This window comes from Pseudophryne corroboree, chromosome 5, assembly GCF_028390025.1.
Source record: "Pseudophryne corroboree isolate aPseCor3 chromosome 5, aPseCor3.hap2, whole genome shotgun sequence".
NCBI lineage: Eukaryota > Metazoa > Chordata > Amphibia > Anura > Myobatrachidae > Pseudophryne > Pseudophryne corroboree.
In genome coordinates this window covers 68861329-68882958 of record NC_086448.1, presented here as the reverse complement: position 1 = coordinate 68882958, position 21630 = coordinate 68861329, and the positions used below count along the sequence as shown (strand labels likewise).

The 21630-nt window shown below is 46.5% G+C and overlaps 1 protein-coding gene across 1 annotated transcript in view; it reads left to right on the top strand.

Annotated features, from left to right (window-relative positions):
• The window catches only part of LOC134928783 (protachykinin-1-like), a 65841-nt gene extending 48626 nt beyond the window's left edge, over window positions 1–17215 (top strand). The window contains exons 3-4 of the mRNA XM_063924778.1: window positions 7997–8050; window positions 17063–17215. Of these exons, the coding sequence (XP_063780848.1) occupies window positions 7997–8050; window positions 17063–17112 (104 nt within the window). The 3' untranslated portion in view covers window positions 17113–17215. The remainder of the gene's footprint in view (window positions 1–7996; window positions 8051–17062) is intronic.
• Window positions 17216–21630: the final 4415 nt, after the last annotated feature.

The following is a 21630-nucleotide window of genomic DNA, read 5'->3' as shown; positions in this document are numbered from 1 at the left end:
AGTAGAATGAGCCTTAATGGTAGCAGGAGCTGGATGACCAGCCTGTACATAAGCATGTCATAGTTGCCTACCCTCCCTCATTCTGCAGGAGACTCCCTGAAATAGCAGCAATCTCCCTCACTCCCTGAATAGACCTGCAATCTCCCTGATTGTACTTTACCCCCATTATGCAGCTGTTACATACTTGGGGAAAAATAAAAAAGTCAGAGAAACATACACTGAAATGGGATCATCAGCGCCATTTCCCTGCATTAGTTATATGGCACAATGATCCCTATGGCTACATGCATTTTAATTTAAATAAGTTTTCTCTTGGCCACTTACAGTACACGGAACCTCCTGTAAAACACAATACACAAACAATTCCTGAAAAATATCAGTGTCTTTTCTTCTTTTCTTGAGTAACTCAATTCACTGAGAATAACATTACCACTCAGGAGCCACGCTCCAGTTCACTATTAGTTACAATTGTGCACAAAGTAACTCAGTCTGCCACAACTTGAAACACAATTTCGAAGTGTACAATAAGCATTACATGCCACAGTGTTTCATGATTGTTTCATTAGTCCATCCTTTTAGCTATATTGGTCTGCCAATTTTCTGATGTGATTCGTTCTCCAGATTGTGTATACTGTGTCTTTCCAGATAATAAGGGACAGTACTTAATGTTTACATATGATTTGTTTTATTAGGAAAATGTTACTTGATTTTATGCTACAGTATTATAATATTTAATTATTAAATAATTTACTTTTATTTTCGGCTCTCCATTTATTTGGAAAAAATTGCTGCTCCCACGAGCGCTGCTATTCCCTTTTGGGGCTCATATACATTTGAATGTAGTAAGTCACACCTGTCAGATGTAGCGGTGCCAGTCCGCACTTATAGGTGTTACTTTCACAATCTCCCTGAAATGATTTATCCAAAGTAGGCAAGTATGAAGCATGTGCAATCACCATTCTAATCCATCTGGCCAGAGTCTGCTTGGAAGCAGGCCAGCCACGTTTGTGAAAACCAAACAATACAAAAAGAGAATCAGATTTCCTTACGGAGGAAGTTCTCTTCACATAGATACAGAGAGCCTGTACCACATCGAAAGACCGTTCTTTGGGAGACAACTCAGGAGAATTAAAGGCCGGAACCACAATCTTCTGGTTAAGGTGGAAAGAAGACACCACCTCAGGCAAATAACCTGGCCGCGTTCTAAGAACCGCCCGGTCACGGTGAAAAATCAAATAGGGAGACTTGCAGGATAAGGCACCCAAGTCTGAGACCCTTCTAGCCGAAGCAATAGCCAGCAAGAATAGGACCATAAGGGAAAGCCACTTAAGGTCAGCAGAGGCAAGAGGCTCAAACGGAGACACTTGCAAGGCCTCCAAAACCACCGACAAGTCCCAAGGGGCCACAGGCGGCACATAAGGAGGCTGAATCCACAACACACCCTGAGTGAATGTATGGACATCAGGTAGGGTGGCAATCTTTCTCTGAAACCAAACCGACAAGGCAGAGATGTGAACCTTGAGGGAGGCCAGACGCAAGCCTAAGTCTAGGCCCTGTTGTAGGAAGGCCAACAGTTTGGCCGTGCTAAACTTGAAAACGTCATGATTGTGAGACGCACACCAAGTAAAGTAAGCATTCCAGACCCTATGGTAAATCCGAGCAGAAGCCGGCTTACAGGCCTTCAACATAGTTTGAACGACCGCCTCAAAAAAAACCTTGGCCCTCAGGACGGAAGCCTCAAGAGCCATGCCGTCAAAGCCAGACGGGCCAAGTCCTGGTAAACACAAGGGCCCTGAACGAGGAGGTCTGGACATTGTGGAAGTAGAAGGGGACAATCTTGCAAGAGGCCCTGTAGATCGGAGAACCAGTGCCACGCTGGAGCTAGCAGAAGTAGTTTTCCTCCTTCTTGCTTGAACTTCCGTATTACTCTGGGCAGAAGTGACACCGGAGGGAACACGTATGGCAGCCGAAAGTTCCATGGGATTGACAGAGCATCCACGAACGCTGCTTGAGGATCCCTTGTCCTTGCTCCGAAGACCAGAACCTTGTGATTGTGTCGAGATGCCATCAGGTCCACATCTGGGGGGCCCCACTTGTCCACGAGAAGTTGAAACACCTCTGGATGTAGGCCCCATTCTCCGGCGTGCACGTACTGATGACTGAGATAGTCCGCCTCCCAGTTCAGAACACCCGGAATGAACACTGCTGAGATGGCCGGCAGATGGCGTTCTGCCCACTGAAGAATCCTTGATACTTCCCTCATTGCCATGCGGCTTCGAGTGCTGCCTTGATGATTTTAGTACGCCACCGTGGTGGCGTTGTCCGACTGTACTTGAACAGGTCTGTTCTGAATAAGATGCTGGGCCATTGTCAACGCGTTGAACACTGCCCGCAGTTCCAGAATATTGATCGGGAGCAGAGACTCCTCCTTGGTCCATCGACCCTTAAGAGAGTGTTGTTCCAACATCACGCCCCAACCTCTCAGACTGGCATCCGTCATCAGAAGGACCCAGTTGGATATCCAGAAGGGACGGCCTCTGCTCAATCGCTGGTCCTGCAGCCACCAACTCAATGACAGGCGGCCCTCCGGAGACAATGAGATCATGTGAGATCTGATCGGTGAGGCATTCCATCCCACTTGGTCAGAATTAACTTCTGCAGAGGGCGAGAGTGGAACTGAGCAATCTCCACCATGTCGAAAGCCGACACCATGAGACCCAGCACTTGCATTGCCGAATGTATCGACACTTGCGGACGAGATAGGAAGCATTGAATCCTGTCCTGAAGCTTCAGGACTTTCTCCTGAGACAGGGACAACCGTTGGTTGTGAGTGTCCAATAACACTCCCAAGTGTAACATGCTCCGAGCAGGAACCAGGGAGGATTTCTGCCAGTTGATCAGCCACCCGTGGGCTTTCATGCACTGGACCGTCAGATCGAGATGACACAGGAAAAGTTCTGGGGAATTTGCCAGGATCAACAAATCGTCCAAGTACGGTAGGATCCTGACCCCTTGACGGCGGAGAGTAGCCAACATGACCGCCATTACTTTGATGAAGACTCGGGGAGCCGTTGTCAAACCAAAGGGTAATGCCCGAAATTGGTAATGCAGGTTGCCCACCACAAACCGCAGGTACTGTTGATGAGATACCGCAATAGGAATATGCAGGTAGGCATCCTGTATGTCCAGGGAGACCATATAGTCCCCAGGCTCCATGGCCAGAACAATAGAGCGCAGAGTTTCCATACGAAACTTGGAGACCCGCACATGTTTGTTCAAGGACTTCAGATTGAGAATGGGCCGCGAGGACCCGTTCGGTTTCGGGACTAGAAACAGCGTGGAATAGTACCCCTTGCCTCTCTGAGCTAGAGGCACCTGTACCACCACTCCTGTGACCAGGAGGGAATGTACCACTGAGTGCAACGTGTCTGCTTTTGTCGGATCCAGAGGCACATCTGTCAGGCAAAACCGCTGCGGGGGACGATTCTTGAAAGGTATGGCGTAACCTCGAGCAACGACATCTGTCGCCCAGGCATCTGAAGTGGTCTTCAACCATTCCTGGGCAAAACCTAGAAGTCAGCCCCCTACCCTGGGATCCCCCAGAGGGAGGCCCGCCCCGTCATGCGGCAGGCTTTTCAGCTTTGGAAGCTGGCTGACGGGCAGCCCAGGCACGCTTTGGTCTGGGCTTGTTTGGTCTGGAAGCACAAGCTTGCTTTGGGTACGCCTGACCTTTTGCTTTACCTAGAGTACGAAAGGGCAGAGGGAAAGTACTTTTAGTCTTCTGTGTGGAAGGAGCCGTACTAGGTAGGCAAGCTGTTTTAGCCGTAGCCAGATCAGCCACAATCTTATTTAGGTCTTCTCCAAAGAGAATGTCTCCCTTGAAAGGAAGCACCTCCAGGGTTTTCTTGGAATCCAAATACACCGATCAGGATCTCAACCAAAGGATACGTCTGGCCAAGACGGATGCAGTAGCAGCCTTGGCCGCGAGCACCCCGGCATTGGAGGCCGCCTTCTGAAAAGGCTGCTCATGGCAGCCTCCTGTTAAGTGCCTGCATACTGCAAGGCACCAACTTACAAACTGGGCTCCCTGGCATGGAGGCGGGGTTATAGAGGAGGCGGCGCTGTGCATCTTGGGAACAGTCAAAAGCTTTGAGCCTGTTGGTGCCTCGGATCAAGATCCTACTCTACACCCCGATGTAATTCCTTGTGGAACCCAGTGTACACCGCAGCAGAAATAGTAACACTGTAGGTGGTTGTCAGGCCAGGAGCATAACAGAGAACAGGGAGGTGACAGTGATGTGAGAGCCCAGACTGTTACCTTCTCCAACTCACTTGCTACAGGTCAGATGGAAACAAATGTACAGTAATAAATTCTTTATGTCAGCTGCAAGGCATTAAATGAAACCATAATTAATAGTTTGCAAAAACAAATTAATATCACCTGGAGTAGTAATAAGAATAATGCATGGGAATTCCTTTAGTAAACCTGTCACCAGGTGCGTCTCCATCTGGGCCCACTCCTCTGCAGCCGGTTGCACAAGCAGTACTACAGTCTACTGCCCGTGCACAGGACCATATTATTCATAAGGCTGAAGCCTAGGCTCTTTTACTGAGGCACTGTTACCTGTACCCTAGGGCTCCAATGGGTAAAGGCACTTTGCACTCTGCACTGTAGCAAGGTACACTCATAGTCAGCTGAGGTTTGTTTTGCGACAATGGGGGGGGGTGCACTGGACCAATAGTGCACTAGCATCAGGGTGTGACATCATGCCGCCTCCGCCTCCACTATTACACCTACATGAGCAATGCAGTCTAGTCGTGACCGTGATCGAGTGTGCTTGAATATTCTCATGGGCCGTTGGGAGCAGCCAAAACAGTTATTATTGTTACATGTATAAAAAAATGGCAGCCAACATGTACAAACACAAGTCAGGATTTCAAAAGAGAAAAGGAAGAACGATTGCGCTGTAAGAAGAGAGGCCAGCAGACTTTATTTCAACTGGGTATCGTGGTCCGTGTGACTACTGATAGTGTAAATGACGGCATAAGCTCTGCTTCCCGAACGTCATCTGTAGTGGGGTGAAAGACTGACGTGCCGGAGGGGGCCCGAAATATCTGAAAGCCTAGGGGGCCCGGCCTTGGGTTCGTATGAAACACTTGTGGCGCCTTACAAATAAAATGTAATAATAATAATTACAGCCACTTCCAGCCGCCGCACCGCTGCTAGGATCTCGCGAGATGATCATGTCATCATCTCACAGGTCAATCTCTGCAGCTGGCTCTAGACGGCCTCTTCAGGCTCCAGGCGGTGGGCAGGGACTGGGAGGGGCAGGCATGCAGCTGGCTGGGCGTGGACCGCGGGTTTAAGAAGTGGCGCAGCTCAGCTCAGTTGTAAGAATAGGCAGCAGGGCTGGTCATCTTGTCGGGAGCTAGTCTGTTTGGTTGCGATACTGTGAGCTGAGAACTGTGACTGTGACGGAGACAGCACTGTGGTGCTGCAGGCAGCTGCTAACAATTTATACATTCTGTAATACATGCATCCATACATTACCATTTGTGTTAGTATTATATATATAAATAAATATATATATATATATATGGGTCTACTACGATATCCCGGCTTTCAGGATCCTGGCGGCCAGCATACCTTCACCGTGATCCTGACTGCCGGAATGCCGCCAGTGGGGCGAGTTTAAAAGAACCCCCTGCGGGCTCGCTGCGCTCGCCACCCTATTTATTATACCTCCAGGGGTGTCATCCCAGTGGTCGGGATCCTGGCGCCGATATGCTGAGCTTCCCTATATATAGATAGATAGATAGATAGATAGATAGATAGATAGATAGATAGATAGATAGATAGATAGATAGATAGATAGATGGATGGATGGATGGATGGATGGATGGATGGATGGATGGATGGATGGATGGATGGATGGATGGATGGATGGATGGATGGATGGATGGATAGATAGATAGATAGATAGATAGATAGATAGATAGATAGATAGATAGATAGATAGATAGATAGATAGATAGATAGGTAGAGATACTGTGGCCACTTCCACTTTCAGGGGCCCGGGAAGTTGTTGTACCGGGGCCCAGGATTTCTCTTGGCAGCCTTGATTGAAAGCATATACTTTAATATTCCTTTCTTAATTTTTCCATATCTATTACTATTGCTATATAGCATCTACCATTTATTTTGCACTAAGCAAAATGATTTGTTATTCGCATATTATTTATAACAGAACAGTGGATTTGGCAAATGGCTGAAAAGAATGTATCACCCTGTAACATGCGGAACTGTATATCGGCAGCACAGCAGGATACAGCACACACATCGCGCATTGTCTCTCCCCGAGTACTTACTAGTTACTATGTAAATCTGGATGATTTTTAAATGTTAAGTCAACATAGGGGAGATATCGAGATGGAATCGGTACAAGGAAGTTCAAGTGGAAAATAAAGATTGTGATTATTAAATGTTTAGCAGGTATGGGAGAATTGACAGCTGCTCTGAGTGTGGCAGACATATCTATCAGGCATGAATTGGCAGCCTGGTACAGTACCAGCTGGACAGGTCACTTATTGCAGAGTGATAGCGATATAAATGTCTCTGGCTGCTGTGAGCTTTGTTGTATTTACTGTACTCTCTAACGACTCCTATTTCATTATGGTCATCATATAATCGGGAAGATTTTTCAGAGCTTGGAGAGAGATAAAGCGGAGAGAGATAAACCAGCCAATCAGTTCCTAACTGCCTCGTTACAGGCTGTGTTTGACAAATGGCAATTAGGAGCGGAGTCATCCTCTTTTACACTTTCTAGGCTGTGATCATACCTCCCAACTTTCAAGGCTGCAGAATCGGGACCTTGCACACGTGCCTGAAAAAGGGGTGAATCCTTAGATAAAGGTGGTGGGGCCTCAGCTGAAAGGGCGGGGCCTTGCTCCACGACCCCCGTTATCGTCATATTGGGGGCATACCCAGCGATCCCTAAGCAGCTTGGCATCCCCTGGATCACCCCATCCCCAGCACTGTTAGATGCCGTACACATGCGCACGCCATCTGTTCAGTGATCACCTGCGGGACACTGTGGCCCGCAGGGGGGACAGAGTGGGTCATCCCAAGTTGATCGCTAGCTGCATTCGTTCGCTGTGCAGCGATGAGGCAAAAAACCGGCACTTCTGCGCATGCGTATGCGGCACAATGCGCACCCGCGACGTACTATTACAAAGAACGATGTAGTTTCACACAGGGTCTAGTGAAGCTTTTCATTCGCACTGCTGGCCGCAGAGTGATTGATATGAAGTGGGCGTTTCTGGGTGTCAACTGACCGTTTTCAGGGAGTGTTCGAAAAAATGCAGGCGTGCCAGGAAAAACGCAGGCGTGGCTGGGTGAACGCAGGGCGTGTTTGTGACGTCAAAACAGGAACTGAACAGTCTGAAGTCATCACAAGCGCTGAGTAGGTATTGGACTACTCTAAAACTGCACAAAAAAACTTGTAGCCGCTCTGTGAACTTCTGCTAAGCTGGGAGGTGGCATAGCGTTTGCACGGCTGCTAAAAACTGCTAGCGAGCGAACAACTCGGAATGACCACCAGTGTCCAAATAGCGGGACTGTCCCACTGGTATCTGAGATTTGCTTTGATAAATCTCTCCCAAGATAAGAAGAAAGCTGGTAAGAACCAAGGAAAGGGAATTTTTAGCAAGAGGTGATGTTTGCTGGAAAATTAATATACAGTACATCATCAGGAGGCCAAATATGACAATCTTACATTATAACATTATTATTAAATTAATGTTATTATTTATTATTGTCCTAATTCATACTGTCTATGATATGTATAGTAAGTTAAAGTGAAGTCATAAAATAATAGTGTGACTTAGTGACCAGGAGATAGTCATTAGTTACAGACAGTACACATCTAAAAATACACTGCTGAAGATATTGTCTCCACGCACACTGCATAATGTCAACCCGTGTCTTGTATTTCAGGATATAAAGCTGGTAACTTCATCGGGTTGATGGGAAAGAGATCATTAAGTTCCGGTATGTGTTGCACTGAATTTTAAAAACATTTATATGGTGTGTTCAAGGATACAGCATTTGGAATATACATATATCCGTGTTCCAAATAATCTGATCTAAGATATTTTATTGAGCAGCCTAGTAATTTACAAAATGCAGCCAGAGTATACTCTTTATATTTTTGTAGCATTTCTAATATTGATCATCATCTTTTTACTCATTGTTTCAGTTGTGTTGTTTATAGAGGAGCATACCCCCCAACTGTACCTTTTTGCCAGTTACAGTACCGATTTTTGACTCGCCAAACTTCCATTGAAAGTATAGGAGAGGGGATGTGACCACGCCCCCTTTACCAGTGGCCACACCCCTTTTCCGAATTTGTACCGATTTTTACGTGTAAAATGTTGGAGGGTAAGGAGGAGGCTTATCAAACCTTCGAGAGAGAGGCAAAGGTTTGATACATCGCCCCATATATGAGCTGACGTTATTTTTAATCTACTGAAAGTCCTTTAGAATCAGCCAGGAGCTGGGAATTGTCAGGTTATGCTGCCATACAAACTCTGAGACTAATTCCACTCATTAAATGGTTTAGCATTATTGATAACACAAAAACATATAATTGCTATCATTGGACAGTTAGACAGTGAACAGATGACCTGAGCAATGTTTATAACAATGGAAAAACAACAAGCTATACTTTGTTTCCGTGGTTACATACAACACTGCACAGTATTTCACAAATAATACCAGGAGCTGTTCCAGGCATAATGATTTTACTAAGGCATAGTCATTTTTGAGTAGAGCTACATTTTAATGTCATTGCAGAGCTCCCCCTGTATTAAAAATAGTTCTCAACATTTGAAAGCAATCAGCCCGTGGGTATTCTGTGGCAAGCCGTGGCAACCAATCACACACCGTATTCACAGGCCTCACTATATATACAACCCTTCTCCAATTCGTTAAGAGTAGTGATGGGCATTTAACTCAAGGGGGGCAATTCAGTTGTTTGTTCAAGCGTGATAATTATTATTATTACATTTTATTTTTAGGGAGCCACAAGTGTTTCGCAGCGCCGTACAAAGGACAGTACAGGGAGACAAAACTTAGCATAACAGTAAATAAATAACAAAAATAGAGTACAGGTAACAAAGAGGACCACAATTCTCAAAACATAATACAGCTAAGATGTAAGTAGCGAGGGAGTAATCATCGTACTACTTGGGGCTGGTGGCCATATATAGGGCTGGCGGCCATAGATAGAGATGAGCCTTTACCAGCAGGAGAAAAAGCGGGTAAAGATGGTCGCTGAATAGGAGAGAGTTGTGAGTGAAATGTGTCGAGAAGAGGGCTTTGACAACAGGAGGAAAGAGGGCCCTGCTCTGAAGAGCTAGCAATCTAGTGGGAAGTGACGACAGACAGATGACATGAGGTGCAAGCAAGCGGGAGGTAGTCTGATGGCAGTATATAACCAAAGCTGAGATGTTCAAGGCATGAGGCAGGGGGATGGAGAAGCGGCCTCAGGACTAGGTTATGCATCGTGAGGCGTGAGGTCCATGCCATACGCCTCTTACAACCTGTTCATCTTCGAGTAGCTGTCATTTACCACCCCCCTGGCATGCCTTCCAAATTCCTTGACAACTTTGCTTCCTGGCTGCCTCACTTCCTCTCTTCTGACATACCCTCCATTATCCTAGGTGATTTCAACATCCCTATCGATAACCCCACAAAATTACCTGCCTCTAAACTCCTTAACCTCACCTCTACTCTTGGTCTCACCCAGTGGACCACCTCCCCCTCCCATGTGAGTGACAGCTCACTGGATCTGGTTTTCACTCACTGCTGTGATCTTTCTGTTTTCTCTAACTCCCCTTTCCCCCTCTCTGACCATCACCTGCTCACTTTTAACCTATCTCTATCTGCTTCTCCATCTTTACCACCTAAGACTAAGCGTAACATTTAGGATATTTACACCACTTCCCTATCTTCCCTGTTTGACTCGCTGTTCTCTCCTATTCTCTCTCCTTCCTGCCCTGAACAAGCTACTTCCCTTTACAATGCATCCTTTACCTCTGCTCTTGACTCTGTCGCCCCACCAACCACTATTCACCCTCGCAGATCGACACCTCAACCCTCGCACACCAAAAGCACCAGATAACAGCAAAAATGCTCACATACCGCTGAACGTCAGTGGAGGAAATCACGCAATAAGGCCGACTTCCTCCACTACAAATTTATGCTCTCATACTACTTTGCTGCACTTACCCTCTCAAAACAGTCTTACTTCAAAAACCTCATTTCCTCCCAATCCTCAAACCCCAGGCGCCTCTTTGCCACTGTCAACTCGATCATCTGCCCACCCCCACCTCAACTCCCCTCTTCGCTTTCTGCTCTTGACTTTGCCACCTACTTCACATCCAAAATTGACTCCATTCGTCAGGACATAACATCCCACCAGAACCTGAGCAACCTCCCTCCTCCATTTCTCAACCCCCCTCTCCTTCCCTCCTTCCAACTCTGACATCTTTCTTCCCTGTATCTGGAGAGGAAGTTATGGTCCTCATCCGGTCCTCACCCCCCTCCACCTCTCCACTTGACCCTATTCCCTCCCGCCTTCTCCGCTTCCTCTCTTCTTCAGCCTGTTCACATCTTGCCCATCTACTCAATCTCTCACTCTCATCAGGCACTGTCCCTTCTGCCTTCAAGCATGCACTTGTCTCCACTATACTTCTTAAAAAACCTACCCTTGATCCAACCAATTTCTCCAACTACCGACCCATCTCTCTTCTCGCTTTTGCCTCCAAACTCCTTGAGCGTATTGTCTACAACCGCCTCACTGTCACTGCTTGACCCTTTCCAGTCTGGTTTCCGTCCTCAGCACTCCACTGAAACTACCCTCACAAAAGTCTGCAATGACCTCCTTGCTGCGAAATCCAGGGGCCACTACTCTCTGCTTATTCTCCTTGACTTCTCTGCTGCTTTTGACACTGTAGACCACCCTCTCCTCCTGCAAATCCTTTACTCCCTTGGTTTGCATGATACTGCTCTCTCCTTGCTGTCCTCCTACCTTTCTGACCGTTCCTTCTCTTGTCTCCTCTCATGACTCCACCTCCCCCCCACTTCCTCTACCAGTAGGTGTCCCCCAAGGTTCTGTTCTTGGGCCTCTCCTTTTCTCTCTCTACACATCCTCATTAGGTGAGCTCATTAGCTCTTTTGACTTAAAATATCATCTCTACGCTGATGATACTCAAAACTACCTTTCCTCCCCTGACCTCTCCCCTGCTCTGCTCACTCGTATCTCCATCTGTTTCTCTGTTATCTCCTCCTGGATGTCCCAGCACTTTCTTAAACTTAACATGTCTAAGACTGAGCTGATCATCTTCCCTCCCTCCCGCATAACCTCACCTCCCACAATTTCATTATCCATTGTAGCACAACAATCTCCTCTAGCACCAAGTGTGATGTCTTAGAGTAATCCTTGACTCCTCCCTCTCCTTCAAACCACACATTCAGTACCTCTTAAAAACCTGCCATTTCCACCTCAAAAACATCTCCAGGATCAGACCCTTTCTCACCCAGGATGCTACTAAGACTCTCATTCACTCACTGGTCATCTCCAGATTAGACTACTGCAATCTCCTACTATCTGGCCTCCCTCAAAAATGCCTCTCTCCACTTCAATCTATCCTCAATGCTGCTGCCCGTCTCATCTTCCTCACCAAACGTACTACATCCACATCCACTCTCTTGATGGACCTTCACTGGCTACCCTTCCCATTCAGAATCCAATTCAAGCTTCTCACACTCACCTACAAAGCCCTCACCCACTCTTCTCCCTCTTACATCTCTGACCTAATCTCTCTTTCCTTTCCTCCTGTCCTCTTTGCTCTGCTAATGCACGCCGTCTCTACTGCCAACTAATTACCTCCTCCCACTCCTACCTACAAGATTTTGCACGTGCTGCTCCCTATCTTTGGAATGCTCTACCTCTCCCCATCCAACTCTCCACCTCTCTACAAAACTTCAAACGGGCTCCCAAGACCCACTTCTTCACCAAACCCAGTCAACTCTCCTCCTAACCCTCTGGTCTAGCTCACTGTCTACCCCATCTGTGTCACTCTGGTCAGTTATCCCCTCACCTTTTAGATTGTAAGCTCGCAAGAGCAGGGACTTCTTTCCTCATGTGCCTTTCCTTTTCTTACTTACACTATCTTATACTCCATACTCCCTTTGATGGCACCTAACTCCGGGTTTTCTATACCTGTCCTATTTTGTCCTGTACTGTAAGTGCGGTTTTCTTGTTTGCTCATTTTATTATGTACTGTGTAATGGGCGCTGCGGATCCCTTGTGGCGCCATATAAATAAAGGATGATAATAATAATAATAACCGTGAGGGTATGCTTTGATGAATAGGTGGGTTTTCAGTGCCCGTTTGAAGCTTAGCAAGGTCGGGGAGAGTCTAATGGAGCGGGGGAGCGCGTTCCACTGAAGGGGTGCAGCACGGGCAAAATCTTGAACTCGTGCATGTGAAGCAGTGACCAGGGCAGAGGAGAGGCATAGGTCATTGGCCGACTGTAGTGGGTGGGAGGGAATATGAAGGGAGAGGAGGTTGGAGATGTAGGGAGCAGTGGAATTAGAGATGGCCTTGTATGTGAGGGTCAGGAGTTTGAAGAGAATTCTGTAGGGGAATGGGAGCAGTGTAGATTTTGTCGAAGGGGAGTGGCAGATGTGGAGCGGCGGGAGAGGAAGATAAGCCTAGCTGAGGAGTTGAGGACAGATTTGAGGGGAGCGAGATGGGAGCAAGTGAGGCCAGTGAGGAGAACATTGTTGTAGTCGATTCGTGAGATGACCAGTGAGTGGATGATAAGACTAGTTGCACTCTGGTAGAAAATTGGCCTGATGCGAGCAATGTTGCGTAGCTGGAACCGACAGGATTGCGCCAGAGCTTGGATGTGGGGTACAAAGGAGAGGGAGGAGTCAAGAGTGACGCCCAGGCAGCGGAGATGGGGAACGGGGGAGATGATGGTGTTGTCAACAGTGATAGAGATATTGGTAGGGGGTGTTGCTCTGGCTGAGGGAAAGATAATGAGTTCAGTTTTGTCCATGTTGAGCTTCAGAGAGTGCTCAGACATCCAGGAGGAGATGGCGGAGAGGCAGCTATAAACCTGAGAGAGGATAGAGGGGGATAGATCAGGAGAGGAGAGGTAGAGTTGTGTGTCATCAGCATAAAGGTGGTATTGAAGGCCAAAGGAGTTAATGAGCGCACCCAGGGAAGAGGTGTACAGGGAGAACAGAGGTGGGCCTGGGACAGAACCCTGAGGGACACCAACAGGAAGGATGGAAGGGTGTGAGGTGGTGCCGGAGGCAGACACAGAGAAGGAGCGGTTAGTGAGGTAAGGGGTAAACCAGTCAAGGACGGTGCTAGAGAGGCCAACGTTTTGGAGTGTGCGGAGGAGGAGAGGATGATCCACGGTGTCAAGGGCAGCAGAGAGGTCCAGAAGGATGAGCAGAGAGAAATAGTCCCTGGATTTGGCCGAAAGCAGGTCATTGGTGACTTTCACATTGTTGCAATTCAGTTGTTTAGGGTGTCCCTTAATTATCGCACCTATCATGCCCAATTAGTCAGTGTTTAGCAGTGTAACGTGGCTAGACACGACTAAACCAATAGGTGAGATACATAAAATAACATCCATTATAGTTATTATTATATTAATCTCACAAGCTCTTTACCCTTTGGCTGGAACAAGCACACATCTATTTTTGGCAGTCGTGTTAACAATTGCTGCAAATACTTTTTTAATGAAATTAAAAAATAATTCAATTTTTTTCTATTCATACATAACTCCCAATGTAAATGTATATACCGTATTAAGGGGGTAATTCAGACCTGATCATAGCAGCAAATTTATTAGCTAGTGCGCAAAATCATGTGCACTGCAGGGAAGGGGGGGGGGGGCAGATATAACATGTGCAGAGAGAGTTAGATTTGGGTGGGGTGTGTTCAAAGTTCAAACTGAAATCTAAATTGCAGTGTAAAAATTAAGCAGCCTGTATTTACCCTGCACAGAAACAATATAACCCACCCAAATCTAGATCTCTCTGCACATGTTACCATCTGCCCCACCTGCAGTGCACATGGTTTTGTCCATTAGCTAACAAATTTGCTGCTGCGACCAGGTCTGAATTAGGCCATGAATGTATTACAATGTTTCTCTTAATTAGTGGTTCCCTCTGATCAATGACAATAACAATTTTAAAATATGCCTAAAACTCATTTTACCTAACAGTATTTCCAAATCCTTTTATACACCAAAGAATTCTAGAATCACAGTCTGATGTCTCCACTCCTACTGTATGCCAACAAACACAACAAAGGGCCAAGGAGAGGAAATTACTAAACTAAACGTTGAAACCTTTCTTCTTGCCGGATGAGCCATTACATTGCCTACCTATGAATCCCAGGCAACAGGGCAATTTTATCTCGTGAATGCCCTTTAATGTCTTGTTTAAAGCCTATTATTCAGTGTAGAAAATTACTTTAAGAATCAGTATTTCAAGAGTGTTTGGTCTTTTTACTAATGTAGAAAAAACATCCACAATCTTGAAAGAGAGAGAAAATGTTTTATTTATATAACAGACAATGCTGCTCGGAAATAACATCTGTTGGAATAACAAAGCGATGAAACACTGGATTTTCCAACACAACTACAGCAACGCCCAAAATAAGTCACCTTAAATGAAGGATTGCCCTTCGAAAACAAAAACGTGTTTGTAAAGTGTATACAAATAATTAATTCCATGCAGAAGCTAATTTGCTAATTAATACTGAGGTAGCGTGTCACATGCTTAAACTAGCACCAACAAACACAAAATACTTATTACTAGTTGACAATGTAACATCAGTCTACTAACATTGTATGTACCATAGTTACGTTCAAAGCACATAAACAATCCTCAGGGAATTTTATTTATGCATGATGGCTTCTAGTATTAATGCATGTGCTTTATACAAACATACTGTACATACTGAGTCTATCCTGAGAATAAACAATAACAAAGCACAAAGTGTAACCCGTCCCTGTCTTTCTGTCTGCAAGCTACTGCAGACGTCATGTGATCATTGCTTGATGTTGCAACATTTTTTTAAGCCCAACGCAAAGCTAATGCCCCATAATGTTCCGCTTCTGAAACTCTGGCTATTATAAAGCGTGATACGAAATGCATTGGGAAATTGACCATTATTAGCCAGTGGGTCATCTTCTGACCACAATAACAGCCCCAAGTGCTCTCTGTCTGATGGATGGCCGAGCATAAGTGCCAGATGGCCAGTCCAGCACTGCGAATCTGTAAATGTGCATGTAAAAAATGCAAATTACACTGAGTGGGTCATGCAGACCTGATCGCTCGCTAGCAGTTTTTTGCAGCGCTGCGATCAGATAGTCGCCGCCTACAGGGGAGTGTATTTTAGCTGTGCAAGTGTGCGAACGCATGTGCAGCCGAGCGGTACAAAAAAACTTTGTGCAGTTTCTGAGTTGCCCAGAACTTACTCAGCCGCTGCGATCACTTCAGCCTGTCTGGGGCCGGAATTGGCGTCAGACACCCGCCCTGCAAACGCTTGGACACGCCTGCGTTTTTCCAAAAACTCTCAGAAAACAGTCAGTTGCCACCCACAAACACCTTCTTCCTGTCAATCTCTTTGCGATCGGCTGTGCGAATGGATTCTTCGTAAAACCCGTCGCACAGCAGCGATCCGCTTTGTACCCGTGCGCTGCGCCTGCGCATTGCGGTGCACATTCATGTGCAGTTCTAACCTGATCGCAGCACTGCAAAAACCGCTAGCGAGCGTTCAGGTCTGAATTACCCCTTGAGTCCCATCTGATCAATCAAAGAAATGACCTCTGTGATCTTCAGGCTAAGGTAGAGTTAGACGTCTAAGCCCATTCTTGTTACAGGTATTTTGGAGATGACCTATTAGAGAATGTATAATCAATGGCCAACGAGGGTGGCTTAGAACTTGTTGAACCATTCCTGACCGCCAGTCACATAACTACATCCCGTACAGTTTGAGCGTTAATTCAAATGTTTGCTATAAAGAAAAAAAAACTTTCAATGATTTAAGTCGTATCTGTTATTCCTAAATAATAGTCTCCTTTACAAACAACAATCCCGTGATGAAGCATTGTAGTAGTAATGGCTGGACCTATATTGCAGACTTTTAGACTGAATTGGCTTCAAATCATTGTGCATATAGGCCAAAAATGACCATCCTCCAATTCCCTACCACCAAATAAATCAGAAATGCTAGTTAATGGTGAACAAGGCATTGCAAATTTGGGGAAGGACTCAACTGTGCGAGTCCAATCACCCAAGGCTTCCTCCCTACCCTTGCATTGCCATTTGGGGCTTCCCTGCTCCTGCATTCTCAGAACAGTAGAGTGGTGGCCTTGGATGGTAGTTGGTGGTAGTCCTAACACCGATACTTGTCACATGATATATAGCTGTGGGTATGACTGTGAATGAGGACTCCCAATTCTGCTCACATGTGCAGCCATTGGGCAAATTGCCCTAACATGGCCCTACATGATCCGGTTGCTTGGATTGCAAGAGGTGCAATCTGATACATTCATTTTGTCAGCATCTTAAAGTACAATGCCACCTGTTGGGTGGAGAATGTGTAAAAGTAACCCACACACCTTTTCCCTTTCTACTTTAATTGTAGGGATCCCTACTTTGGAACTCATCCTCTATGCTTTACTATTCACTTAAAAGGCTAGGTCTCATAAAGGAAGGCCCTATTTAGAATAGGCTGCAGACACCCTGTCATCTCCATGCTTCAAGCTGAAGACTGAGATGTCCCACGGTATAATAAATACTTTAACAGTATGTAGAGGTTAATGTTGCTAGCTACTTTATTATTTCATTGGAAGTACAGTATACAGTACATTGATAAGTCTAGTAACTTCAGGAGTCACCGTGTTTTCTATGCTGTCCCCTAGTAACTTCCATGCTAACCAGAGCACCTGCTTATTTTCCAGAGTCCGCAGAAAGAAAAACAGACTTGGACTTCTACAGAAGACGTAAATGAACGGCCCATCTGCTGTATTTTTAACTACAGATTACAGAATGTAAAATAGTCTATTTCTTCAGATGGCAAAATATTCGTTCAGTGACCATAGCAGAACATGTACCCAATAAATTATTTATACTGTTGCTATTGTGTAAAGTATTTCTTAAAAAAATAGGATTTTAATACCTACCGGTAAATCCTTTTCTCCTAGTCCGTAGAGGATGCTGGGGTCCATTTCAGTACCATGGGGTATAGACGGTTCCGCAGGAGCCATGGGCACTTTAAGACTTTTCAAGGGTGTGAACTATCTCCTCCCTCTATACCCCTCCTCCAGACCTCAGTTATAGGAACTGTGCCCAGGGAGACGGACATTTCGAGGAAAGGATTTACTTTTATACTAATGGTGAGATTCATACCAGCTCACACCTCAACCATGCCGCACAACATGGCATTCAACATGACACACGCCAACAGGCATGAACCATTTACAGCAACATGCTGAAAACAAATGAAACACAACTTGTGTAACTATAAAGAGCAAACTGCAGGTAAAGTACGCACTGGGTCGGGTGCCCAGCATCCTCTACGGACTAGGAGAAAAGGATTTACCGGTAGGTATTAAAATCCTATTTTCTCATACGTCCTAGAGGATGCTGGGGTCCACTTCAGTACCATGGGGTTATACCAAGGCTCCAGTACGGGTGGGAGAGTGCGGATGACCCTGCAGTACCGATTGACCGAACTTGAGGTCCTCATCGGCCAAGGTGTTGAATTGTCCCTCTGATCCAGCGCGCAATAGTCTGCTTAGAAGCAGGACACCTAATCTTGTTGGGAGCATACAGGACAAACAGAGCCTCTGTTTTCCGTAATCGAGCTGTTCTTGCGACATAAATCTTCAAAGCTCTAACCACATCTAGAGACTGTGACTCAGTGAAAGTGTCAGTAGCTACTGGCACCACAATAGGTTGGTTTATGTGGAAGGACGAAACCACCTTTGGAGGAAATTATTGACGAGTTCTTAACTCTGCCCTATCTTCATGGAAGATCAGGTAAGCGCTCTTGTGAGACAAGGTCCCCTACTCAGACACCCGCCTTGCGGATGCCAAGGCCAAAAGCATCACCACTTTCCAAGTGAGAAACTTCAATTCTATCTCCTGCATTGGTTCAAACCAATCTGATTGAAGGAACTGCAACACCACATTAAGGTCCCATGGTGCCACTGGAGGCACAAATGAGGGCTGGATGTGCAGAACCCCTTTCACGAACATCTGAACTTCTGGAAAGGAGGCCAATTGTTTTTGAAAGAAAACTGATAAGGCCGAAATCTGGACCTTGATTGACCCCAATCTAAGGCCCGCATCCACACCAGCCTGCAGAAAATGGAGAGAACGTCCCAAATCAAACTCTTCCGTAGGAGCCTTCTTGGATTCACACCAAGACACATATTTTCTCCAAATACGGTGGTAATGTTTAGACGTTACTCCTTTACTGGCCTGAATAAGAGGGGGGATGACTTCCTTGGGAATACCCTTTCGGGCTAGTATCCGATGCTCAACAGCCATGCCGTCAAACGTAGCCGCAGTAAGTCTTGATACACACACGGCCCCTGCTGTAGTAGGTCCTCTCGAGGAGGAAGAGGCCGAGGATCTTCTATGAGCAACTCCTGAAGATCTGGATACCAAGCCCTCCTTGGCCAGTCTGGGGTAATGAAGATTGCTCAAACTCTTGTTCTTCTTATTATTTTGAGAACTTTTGGAATCAGTGGAAGTGGAGGGAAAACATATACCGACCAAAACACCCACTGGGTCACCAGTGTATCCACTGCTATTGCTTGAGGGTCTCTCGACCTGGAACAATATCTCTGAAGCTTCTTGTTTAGACGAGATGCCATCATGTCTACTTGAGTAACTCCCCAAAGACTTCTCACCTCTGCGAAGACTTCTTGGTGGGGGCCCCACTCTCCTGGATGGAGATTGTGTCTGCTGAGGAAGTCTTCTTCCCAGTTGTCCACTCCCGGAATGAAAATTGCTGACAGAGCTCTAACATGTCTTTCTGCCCAGAGGAAAATCCTTGTCACATCTGCCATTGCCGCTCTGCTTTTCGTTCCGCCTTGCCTGTTTATGTACGCGACTGCTGTTACATTGTCCGACTGGATCTGCACGGTATCTTGAAGAAGATCTACCGTAGAAGGCCGTTGTAAATGGCTCTCAATTCCAGAACGTTTATGTGAAGGCAGGCTTCCTGACTTGACCATTTTCCTTGGAAGCTTTCCCCCTGTGTGACAGCTACCCAGCCTCGGAGACTTGCATCCGTGGTTATTAGGACCCAGTCGTGAATCCCAAACCTGCGTCTCCCTAGTAGATGAGAACTGTGTAGCCACCACAGGAGCGAAATCCTGGCTTTGGGGGACAGGATTATTTTCCGGTGCATGTGTAGTTGGGATCCGGACCACATGTCCAACAGGTCCCACTGGAATACTCTGGCATGAAATCGGCCAAACTGTATGGCCTCGTAGGCCGCTACCATTTTCACCAACAACCGAATGCATTGATGGATCGACACGCTTGTTGGTTTCAATATTTGTTTGACCATTTTCTGGATTTCCAGAGCCTTTTCCACTGGAAGAAATACTCTCCGTACTTCTGTGTCCAGAATCATCCCTAAAAAGGACAATCTTGTCGTCGGTTCCAACTGCGACTTTGGAAAATTCATGACCCAACCGTGTTGTTGGAGTATTGACAGGGAGAGTGCGATGTTCTGCACCAACTGTTTCCTGGATCTCGCTTTTATCAGGAGATCGTCCAGATAAGGAATTATATTGACTCCTTTTTAACGAAGGAGGACCATCATCTCTGCCATCACCTTGGTGAATACCCTCGGTGCCGTGGAGAGTCCGAACCAAGAACGTGCGGTGAGGTAAATAGCTCAGGAGGCACTGGCTAGCACCAGAGCCAGATTTACATGCAATATATGAGCCAAAGTGTACATCTGGGCCTTATACACTGGTACAGCAGAATAAATACCTGGAAATTTGGTGAGATTTGATCAGAGATGTGCGGAAAAGTTAGCCAGGTGAGGCACTGCCTCACCTGCCATAGAGTTTTTACTCCAGAGTTTTGGCTATAAAAATTATTAGAATAATGCAAAGAAGATATTTCAAACATATTCTTTGTATTTTTCATATACTTTATACAGTCAAAACTGTGGCACAAACGTTAGTATGGGGGTAATTCCCAGTTGATCGCAGCAGGAAATTTTTAGCAGTTGGGCAAAACCATGTGCACTGCAGGGGAGGCAGATATAACATGTGCAGAGAGAGTTAGATTTGGGTGGGTTATTTTGTTTCTGTGCAGAGTAAATACTGGCTGCTTTATTTTTACTCTGCAATTTAGTTTGCAGATTGAACACACCACACCCAAATCTAACTCTCTCTGCACATGTTATATCTGCCTCCCCTGCACTGCACATGGTTTTGCCCAACTGCTAAAAAATGTCCTGCTGCGATCAACTTGGAATTACCCCCTATGACAGGAAAGGCTCTGCCTCCAGGGCCGGATTAAGCCCTCGGGGGGCCCGTGGCACCAAAGACAGCAGGGCCCCCCAGTGGACCACCAGCCCCCACAGTTCCCCCCCTCCACCCCGCTGCTCACCTCCCGCGGTCACAGGCAACGGGAACCGCGCTGCAGCAGGGGGAGAAGAGAAGACACCAGGCTGCCGATGTATGAGGGATCCACGCTGCCGGGGGAGGAGTGCGGCTGTGCATGCGGCTTCCTCCCCCCTCCTCTCGGGCAGCACGGTCGGGGACTGAGTCAAGCAATCTCCAGCCTCTGCCGCCAGCAGCATCTCTCCTGGCAGCAGCGAAGGCTGGAGATTGCTTGACTCAGTCCCCAACCGTGCTGCCCGAGAGGAGGGGGGAGGAAGCCGCATGCACAGCGTGGATCCCTCCTGCCCCGGCAACCTGTAGATCGGTGCAGAGCTTCGGCCGAGGGGCCCCTTAAAACAGGGGGGCCCGGGGTACTGACCCTCGGGGCACCCCCCTTAATCCGGCTCTGTCTGCCTCACACCACCGCACGTCACTGGTCCGAACGGCAACGTCTGGAACTGATAATGGCAATCCTGTACTGCGAATCTCAGATAAGCTTGGTGAGGATGATAAATGGGAACATGCAAGTAAGCATCTTATATGTCTACTGTCACCCTATTCCAGACTGGAAATCACTACCCTCAGGGATTCCATCTTGAACTTGAACCTTTTCAGGTAGAGATTCAGATTTTTCAGGTTTAAAATCGGTCTGGCTTCGGAACTACGAAGAGGCTTGAATAAAAAACCTTCTTCTTACTGTGGCAAGGGTACCAGGACAATGACCTGATGCTGACATAATTTTTGAATTGCCATTGTTACTGCCTCTCTTCCCGGAAGAGAAGCTGGCAAGGTCGATTTGAAAAATCGGCATGGGGGGACATCTTTAAACTCTAGTTTGTACCCGTGGGACACTATTTGTAAGACCCATTGGTCCAGGCCAGATTGAATCCAGA